Source organism: Neoarius graeffei, chromosome 7 (assembly GCF_027579695.1).
Source record: "Neoarius graeffei isolate fNeoGra1 chromosome 7, fNeoGra1.pri, whole genome shotgun sequence".
Lineage (NCBI taxonomy): Eukaryota > Metazoa > Chordata > Actinopteri > Siluriformes > Ariidae > Neoarius > Neoarius graeffei.
Window position 1 is genome coordinate 21,714,330 of NC_083575.1, and position 10,438 is coordinate 21,724,767.

The 10,438-nt window shown below is 41.9% G+C and overlaps 1 protein-coding gene across 1 annotated transcript in view; it reads right to left on the reverse strand.

Annotated features, from left to right (window-relative positions):
- The window catches only part of plpp4 (phospholipid phosphatase 4), a 378,904-nt gene extending 368,914 nt beyond the window's left edge, over positions 1 to 9,990 (reverse strand). The window contains exon 1 of the mRNA XM_060925399.1: positions 9,902 to 9,990. Coding sequence (XP_060781382.1) covers positions 9,902 to 9,990 — 89 coding nt within the window. The remainder of the gene's footprint in view (positions 1 to 9,901) is intronic.
- Positions 9,991 to 10,438: the final 448 nt, after the last annotated feature.

Here is a 10,438-nt window from a genome sequence, read left to right on the forward strand (position 1 = left end):
ACGTTAACAGCGAAAAATACATAGTAGCTACATTTTCGATGCACCTGCATCCGTAGGCTACAGAGCAGCGCATTCTGTTCTAGAATCTTCGGCCGGAGTCCGCATTATATGGACTTGGAATGGAATTGCTAGCGCACACGCTGCGCCGACTCTTGCCAGAACAAAAATGCTGAAGTGGTTGAAGCGGACCGACCGCGGGGAAGAAACTGAAAGCCCAGACATAACGTCTCCGGGACCTTCAGGATCCAAAGTGTCATCGCCTGGTCTGCAGGCAACGCTAGCAACTGAATGAACTTATTGAACACTGTTAGACACGTTATAAAATACAACAGGAATGATGTGGATGATATTGACGGAAGATACCGTTCAACAGAATAAGTGAGTTTTCTTGGTGTCTTTCTAGTTCAGAAAGTTTAGTCAGTCAGCAGCACAACTAGGCTCGGACCTGCCACTATGCTGATGTTGCTAATTTGCACCCACGTTTCGGCAGCGAAAGATCATAAAATGGATAACGGAAAGTTCATAAAAATGGATAACGGAAAGTTCATAAAAATGGATAACGGAAAGTTCATAAAAATGGATAACGGTAATGGTGAAAATGATAAGTTGGTCTTATAAGTGCCAACAGATATTCAAGGTATAAGTAGATGAAATGAACATAAAAGGGGTCTTATTTTCAACTAAAGTGTACTGCAGATGTAGGGAGTTGAAACATTTTCTGAATGAGCTAGTTGGCCCCTTTAAATAAACGGGTATCTATTCATACAGTGAGATCGCCAAAGTTTAATAAACTGAAAATGCAATAACTGTAATTTTGAAGTAGATGATGTATAGGACATGTGTCGCTTGTGTCTTGTGACTTATTGTAAAAATGATATAAAGGGTTCAAAATCGCATAGTTATAAATATAATAGTAACTTCATATGATAATATTAACCACTGGTTATTTCAGAGAGGAAAAAAATGGGGACAATATTGCTTCCATTCGGGACAATACAACACAGAATTCGGGACCACTGGGGGACACAAAGAAAAAAAGTTAATTTCGAGCCCTGGGCTCCAGTCACCGTGGTGTTTTTCTGGGTTTGGTTGACTTCGTGACTCTCACACACACACACACACACACACAGTCACAGAATCCGTTCACTTTTGATGTTTTCAATGTGCATTTTTATATTTGCCACATTTTGCTCTGAGAGTTAGCACTTTGGTAATATCCTTGGTAAATACCAGTAATTGCAAGATCTAAAGATCCACTCATCTATTTATTCAACTGCTATTGTTATGTTAGCCAACTATTTACAATGTTTTGTTACAGTAAGTGCACTTTCCTGTTTGTCCTTAAGTTGCACAGTCTGTAAAATTCTTGCTGGTCATGGAGTTTGAAGTACAAAATCTATTTACAGAACATTCTGTAGAACAGTTGACTTGCTACCTAGGTCAATTTACTTCAGTCCTGTGGACATTTATGGTCCGTGTAGACATAACGGGGGAAAATTGCCCCCCCTGAAAAAAAATTCAGGAGCCACCACTGCCAAAGGGTACACTCTAGAAAAATAACCTATTCAATTCAAAATTACTAGATATCTTGTCCGAGGGACACTTAATAGAAATCTGTTCCAATGCAAATTCGAGAGGTCCCCAACACAAAAAAAATGTATTCAAAATATGTGTAGTAGACCAAGGGATACAAGACCTTCTACACTTTTGTGGTAGGGAACTTGGGAATGCGCATTTGACCTTTGACAATTTTGACTGGATTTCTATTAAGTGTCCCTCAGACTAGATATATAGTCATTTTGAATTGATTGTTCTAGGTAATATCATGAAAAAATATATTTTTTAAATATTATCTTAAAGAAAAATTATCTAGAAAAATTACTGCCACTTTATTTTGGAATCGGGAGTGGCCACCCTTAGGCCTCATTTGTTCTGATATAATTTTAAAACTTCTTTGTGCTAATGTTGAGCCATTATAATACTGAGATATTTTCAAATGAAAATTGAAAAAAAAAAACAGCACTGAAAATTTTGAACCATTCAACTGCATGTTTTTTGGTCCTCATGGTAAGTTCTACAAATCACTGATTGTGCCTTTTTATGCAAAATCTACAGCAGTTTGAATTTTCCCCTTACGGAGTCACACAAAGCAACATTAACATTGAATTTTCCCCTTATAGAGTCAAACAACATTAACGTGGCAATTCTTTGCCACTTGCAGTGTAGTAATGTTCTAGTCTGTTTGCATGTCCTCATCAGATTCAGATGAACTGACTTCAAAGTCAACTTCCGAGTCAACTTCAATTTGAGTTGGCTTGTCTTCAGTGGGCTCAAACAGTGCCAAGTTTGACCTTATTGATACCAATTTTTCCACCCTTTCATTTGTGAACCTATTGCACAACTTTGTGTAAGTGTTCCCAAATATTGACCAGTTGCGCTCAGAAGATGCTGAGGTTGGTGGTATTTGCAGAATGATAGAAGCAATGGGAGACAGGGCTTCAGAGCTACACAGGCCCTTCCACCATGTAGCTGCCGAGATATGCTGAGCTGAAGCCCAAACACCGTCACCCTTCCACAAACCATCCTTGGCGCAAAACTTGGCCAAGCTAGCCAGGACCTTCCCTTCATCAAGTTCAAGGTGATGTGCCAAAGTAGAAATCACTTCATACACGCTGTTGGCATGCTCATCGTCCAAGTCCTGTCCATGACACTTGGGATCTAGCATATTTGCCAATTACAGTATTAAAGTTGTAAGGGAAAATCCTGCTCATGAAATGTTATTATATTTAGCATCTTGGAATTTCCCACAAAATGTAAGAGTGGCAAGATGCTTTATTTGAAGAAAAATCCCTAATTGAGATTGAGAATAATATTTTTTCACTGAAAAATCTGAATATAATACTAATATTGAAAAACTAAAAGCCTTTTATTAATTGGCCTTTAGCAATATGTCCTATTCTTAATTAGCACAAAACAGTACATAATTGAAAGAAAGGCTTAACATGGGTTTTAATTTGTTTTTCTGGGTGATGAAATGTTTTAAAATGTTTAAAACTTAATAAATGCCCAAACTGAAAATTCCCAATATTCCCGGGCCCTTCAAAATTCCCAGAAACTTTCCGGGAAATTTTCCAAAATTCCCAGAAACTTTCCACCCCTTTGCAACCCTAGTATCTCATGATAGATTAACATCCCATTCAGGGTGTATCCTGCATTTGGCAACCCTGATCTTAATAAAACAGCTACTGAAGATGAATGAATGAATCACACGCCTGTAATAGACACACACAAAGCGAATGATGCTTTTATAGCCAGTCACCAGGAAAGAAAATATTGGTGCAGGACTGTGAGAATGAAGACACATGGAATGCATGTTGCTGTAATCTTAACAGCTACTACTACTGGATCAGTAGGAACCCTCCACTGAAATAAAAAAATAACAATAATAATATTTCTGATTCCTGGTCTGGAAGTACTATAGCTTGTGTTTCCTGTTTCTATGTTGCAAGGCCATTCTTTCCTTCCAGATCTTTCAGAAAAATAGATAAATAGACAATATGGAGACTGCTTTATGCTTAATTTGAATTTATAAGCCAAGATGAGCACAAATGAGAGCTGTGAAAGGAGATCAAACACACTACAGGTATTCATTCATCCATGTTGCTGCTCATTCATCACTGTAGTTCATTCAGGAATGAATAACATGCCTGGATTTAGTTCTTGAAGAAGCACAATGGCAGCCCATGTGTCCAAAAAAAAAAAAACAAATTATTTTTATAGATATTCTTACTGGGCGGCACGGTGGTGTAGTGGTTAGCGCTGTCGCCTCACAATAAGAAGGTCCTGGGTTCGAGCCCCGGGGCCGGCGAGGGCCTTTCTGTGTGGAGTTTGCATGTTCTCCCCGTGTCCGCGTGGGTTTCCTCCGGGTGCTCCGGTTTCCCCCACAGTCCAAAGACATGCAGGTTAGGTTAACTGGTGACTCTAAATTGACCGTAGGTGTGAATGTGAGTGTGAATGGTTGTCTGTGTCTATGTGTCAGCCCTGTGATGACCTGGCGACTTGTCCAGGGTGTACCCCGCCTTTCGCCCGTAGTCAGCTGGGATAGGCTCCAGCTTGCCTGCGACCCTGTAGAAGGATAAAGCGGCTACAGATAATGAGATGAGATTAGATATTCTTACTAATGTACAGTACTGTGCAAAAGTCTTAGGCTCATGTAAAGAAATGCTGCAGACGGAAAATAGCTTAACAAATAACGAAGTGAAATGTTTCAACATTAAAAAAAATACTATAAACAACAGTAGGGCTGCACAATATCAGAAAAATATGCGATATTCGATAACATGACTGAATATCTCGATATCGATATGTATCACGATAATTAAATATATACTGTTTTTCTTACCTCTACTCGCCGTTCTGCCCTGTATCTAGCATTTAAAAAAAACACCCAATGCATCGCTTCCATTCCAACATTATTTTTTATTGGAAAAACATGGCTACACCTGCAATGGTGTCCATCAATCATCTTTAAATCTCTTAATTTTTGTGAGCGCGGCAGAAAATGTCTTAAGTTGAAGTAAACAAAAAACTGAAAACTACATTACATTAACATAAAGCATTCAAAATGGCAATTTCAGCGGCTCCCGGGAGATGAAGGTGAGCGACACAGATTCACCATAAACTCAAACACAATCTGTTAATAACACATGCGGGTGAGAGAGCAGTGGTGTGTGTGTGTGAGAGTGAGCGAGCGAGCGGTAGTGTGTGTGTGAGAGAGAGTAAGAGAGAGCGCGGTTTTATGTTTTTATGCTGCTGTACATCAGTGTTTGTATGTTTGTTGAGCCGCCCCACCACTGTTTTACAGGTACATGTCTTGCAAAGTACCTGAGTTTGCAGTACGTCATCCCTCCTGAATCCAAAGTACTTCCAAATAGCAGACGTGCATTTTTTTTTTTGGAAACCAGTTCCTCCTCACACAAGTTTGTCTCATCACACTTGCTACCGCTCCCACCTTCCGCCATCACCACGAGGCTTTTACTTGTTTTGCAACAGGGGGCGGAGTTATCCCATGGCGCTTGCTGACATTCAAATGTGATTGGACAGCACAGAAAAATGTGCCTTTTATCGAAATTTAAGTAATTTTTGCGGTATGTGTATCGCAAACTATGATATCGCGATATCGATACTTTTTCGATATATTGTGCAGCCCTAAACAACAGTAAACCATAATAAATGAAACAAAGTCAATATTTGGTGTGAGACGACCCTTTGCTTTAAAAAAAATAGTAGTGTCAGGTACAGTGAGTGCAGTTTTATGCGGAAATGAGCTGTAGGTTTTACTGAGCATCTTTCAGAACCAGCCACAGTTCTTCTGGACACTTTGACTGTCACACTCGCTTCTTAAAGGTCCCATGGCATGAAATTTTCACTTTCTGAGGTTTTTTAACGTTAAAATGAGTTCCTCTGACCTTCTTAAGTCACCCCAGTGGCTAGAAATTTCATAATGTGTAAACCAAACTATGCCCAACATTTGAGAATGGCGCGTCAAAACGGCGCGTTGATAAGCTCTTCCCTTTACTACGTCAGCAAGGGAGATGATCCCCATGCCCCCCCTCTGGATTCCCACCCACTGTATGGATTGCCCCGCCCAGTTGTAGTGAGGAGACCATAGAGGGAGGACACAACAACATGGCATCACCTAAGCGAGCGAAACATGGAAATTGCGCTGTACATGGATGTGACAACACAGAAAAGAGTCTGTTTTTACTGCCGACGGGAGAGCCCCTGAAGACGCAGTGGCTTAATTTTATTTACTTCAATAATACGCCGTCGAGTCTACCTAAGACGGTGTATGTTTGTCGGAAGCATTTTCCTGAGGAATGTTTCCACAACTTGGGACAGTACAGGGCAGGTTTTGCACATCAACTGTCACTGAAGCCTGGGTCCGTACCAAGCATCCCTGCCGCATCAGCAACAAACACCGAACAAGTAAGTGTATAACTGGTCGTTTTGCCGTGTTTTAAAATCGGTGCGTTAGCCTAGCAATGGCTACATTAGCTGTGCAGCTAACCGCTTCCTGCAGTTAGCCAGGTAATCTGCGCTACAAAACTAAAGAGCATGCAGCATGCTCTGTTAAACTGAGTTTAGTCCGGAAATTGACTGTAACTTATGAGCTTATGTTTGACTATTGCCCCGCAATGCATGTCTTCTGTTGGATAAGCGATATGTTGCTGTAGTTGCTGCTTCTATCCTCTTTGGTTATGGAGTGCGTGTTCAAGCCTAGGGTATTATACGTTCGTAAACTACCACTCCGAACACTCTCACTCTCTGTTCTCTGTGTCACGTTGAGTTTACGAAAGGAGTCCGAGGGAGAACGGGGTTTTGTCTTAGCAGCGTGGCTACAGGCGCTGATAGCAGCGAGTATGTGTGTGCGCAGCTTGGTCAAGCCCCTCCCCCTCCCCCCATGGCCCGCCCCCACCCTCTACCCTTCCCCGCCTCCTGCTTCTCATTAGCAAAACGACGCACTGGGAAAAGCGCTGAAATGGGGCTTTCTCCCAGGAGGCTATATTTACGTGCCGAGGGTTCATTTCGAGAAAGGCTGCGGATATAACATCCGGAAACCTCCACGAGCCCGTTTAAAGCATCAACAAACCACCATGCCATGGGACCTTTAACTTTGCAGCAAAATCCAGTAGCCTTCATTATGTTTTCTTTTTTAATCTGAAAAGTGCTCTGTTATGTAATATGCTGCTCAGATACAAACTTTTTTTTTTCTGAAACATTTAATTTTGTGCTGGAAAACGAACGTTTGGGACTCTAAAATGTTTTTGTACTCACTCCATAATGTAGCAGTCATAAAATAGAAAACTATAATGAAGTCTCTATGAAAAAAAAAAAAAGGGTGCCTAAGACTTTTGCACAGTACTGTATATATACACAGCCACACAATACTGTGCAAAAGTATTGGCACCCAATTTTTTAGTAATAACTTTGTTATAGATTTTTTTAATTTTATGACTTCTACATTATCGAGTCAGTACACAAACATTAGCTTTCCAGCTCAAAATTAAATGATACAGAAAAATGTTTGGATGTCAGTTTAAAAAAAAAAAAGCATATTTTTAGGCAAAAAAACAAAACAAAACATAATGAAGGCTGCTGGGGTTTGCATGCAAAAGTAAGAAGCAAGTGTGACAGTCAAAGTGTCCAGAAGGTTGGTTTTGGAGGATGCTCAGTCAAACTTACCAGCTCATTTCCATATATTTATAAAATGCAGAAACTGTCCCTGAGACTGTTATTTATTTGTTAACGAAGGGTCATCTCACACCAAATATTGACTTTGTTTCATTTATTACTGTTTATTGCTCTTTATAGTACTTTAATGCAGAAATTTAATACACACACACACACACACACACACACACACACACACACACACATGGTTTGGTAATCTTAAACTGATGCACAGAAGCAAAATACAGAATCTGCCTTGTTAACTCTTGTGACATGGCTTCAGACAGTGTGTGGGATATTTTGCTGTTCTTCTGTTTTAAGCAGTGCAGTGCTGTCACTTCTTTTTCTCCTTCTTCCTCCTCCTTGTCCAGCACTGTTGCCAGGTCGGGGTCCATGTGGACCCTACTGATCCATGTCATATTAACTGGAACATAGTTTTACCCTGGATGCCCTTCCTGCTGCAACCCTCCCATTTCTGGGCTTGGGAAACAACAATTCACACACACACACATTCACACCAATTTAGAGCCCCCAATTAGCCTAACCTGCATGTCTTTGGACTCAGGGGTGCAGATCCAATGTCAGGATTGGGGGGGGGACACAAAAGTGATTTTTTTTTTGCCCGTATGCAACTCATACCATGCAACCATAAATCACAACTTCGTAGAGGCTTACCACATCATTCAAAAAGTACTGCACAGGGAATCATTTGTCTGAAAATACATTTGTTTGTACAATTTTGAATAATTTAGGGGATTTTTATTGGGGGGGACAATTCATGTTTTTCAGAAATTGGGGGGGTCATGTCCCCCCCGTCCCCCCCGGGATCTGCACCCATGTTTGGACTGTAGAGGAAACCGGAGCACCTGGAGGAAACCCATACAGACACGGGGAGAACATGCAAACTCTACACAGAAAAGGCCCCCGTCGGCCGCTGGACTCGAACCCAGAACCTTCTTGCTGTGACAGTGCTAACCACTACACCACCGTGCCACCCAGGTTGGTAAAATGTGCATTATGAATGCCCTCTTGTCTGTGATCACCAAAAGCACTAAAAAAACCAAACATTGTTGTGCCTTTACAGATACAACAGCTTGTCACTGAAGCAGTACCCTCTAAGGTACTTATTTCTCATCTCTCATTATCTCTAGCCGCTTTATCCTGTTCTACAGGGTCGCAGGCGAGCTGGAGCCTATCCCAGCTGACTACGGGCGAAAGGCGGGGTACACCCTGGACAAGTCGCCAGGTCATCACAGGGCTGACACGTAGACACAGACAACCATTCACACTCACATTCACACCTACGGTCAATTTAGAGTCACCAGTTAACCTAACCTGCATGTCTTTGGACTGTGGGGGAAACCGGAGCACCCGGAGGAAACCCACGCGGACACGGGGAGAACATGCAAACTCCACACAGAAAGGCCCTCGCCGGCCACGGGGCTCGAACCCGGACCTTCTTGCTGTGAGGCGACAGCGCTAACCACTACACCACCGTGCCGCCAGGTATTTATTTGTACCTTTTATATACTGCTTGGCAACATATATATATACCTTTTTTGGTCCTAAAAAGGTATGGGGCAATGACGGATAAGGATTTTCAACTTGTAAATTTTAAAATCTCATCTCATTATCTCTAGCCGCTTTATCCTGTTCTACAGGGTCGCAGGCAAGCTGGAGCCTATCCCAGCTGACTACGGGCGAAAGGCGGGGTACACCCTGGACAAGTCGCCAGGTCATCGCAGGGCTGACACATAGACACAGACAACCATTCACACTCACATTCACACCTACGGTCAATTTAGAGTCACCAGTTAACCTAACCTGCATGTCTTTGGACTGTGGAGGAAACCGGAGCACCCGGTTGGGGTTTGAACCCGGACCTTCTTGCTGTGAGGCGACAGCCCTAACCACTACACCACCATGCCGCCAGGTACTTATTTGTACCTTTTATATACTGCTTGGCAACATATATATATACACCTTTTTGGTCCTAAAAAGGTATGGGTCAATGACGGATAAGGATTTTCAACTTGCAAATTTTAAAATCTCATCTCATCTCATTATCTCTAGCCACTTTATCCTGTTCTACAGGGTCGCAGGCGAGCTGGAGCCTATCCCAGCTGACTATGGGTGAAAGGCGGGGTACACCCTGGACAAGTCGCCAGGTCATCACAGGGCTGACACATAGACACAGACAACCATTCACACTCACACCTACGGTCAATTTAGAGTCACCAGTTAACCTAACCTGCATGTCTTTGGACTGTGAGGGAAACCGGAGCACCCGGTTGGGGTTCGAACCCGGACCTTCTTGCTGTGAGGCGACAGCGCTAACCACTACACCACCGTGCCGCCAGGTATTTATTTGTACCTTTTATATACTGCTTGGCAACATATATATATACCTTTTTTGGTCCTAAAAAGGTACACATAGTTACCTTTAAGTCCAATAATGAGCCCTAGGGGGTATATTAGGGCAAATGGACTCCTACTGTATCCTGATTTCTGACAGTGTAAAAATAAATCATGCTTACAATCACAGACCTTATTCAAATGACTCTCTACGTTCAGTGATTTCCTGAAATATTCTTTATTACTGTATATAGCTTTTTTTTTTCTTCTTTTCTTGTTTAGTTGCTATAAGAGACTAAAACACGTGACTCACACGAAAACTCCAAAGAGCAGCACGCGGATCCCGATCTCCAGCGCCAGCTCGCGCACGCTTTTCCTTCGGTCTGGAGGAGACATCTTCATGATCTCCTGTCTTTCTCTTCTCTTCTCTCTTCTCTTCTCTTCTCTTCTCTTTCAGCAAATGCAAGCGTGCTCCAAAAATTGTGTGAAAGTCATCTGCGCTCTGCTGTCGTCCTACTTTACCTCTTCAGCATCGCAATAAGATGCTGATGGAAGTGAGGGATGTGATGCACGTCTGGATGCAGCGCGTGCAAACAGATACATATATATATAAGAGAGAGAGAGAGAGAGAGAGAGAGGGATTTGTATATATTTGTGGTCGTTTGGTGTCCGTCTTTAATCCATAATGTGTTCCAGTGATGTTTCCCATCAACTAATTGAATTGTAATTCATTAGAAAAAATAAAAAAAAAGGTCAAGAGATGAAAAGGAAACAGGGAAATAATAATAAAAATAATAATATATCCAGGTGATGTAGCATGGCAGTAAAGTAGCTCGAGCTGGACCGGAAA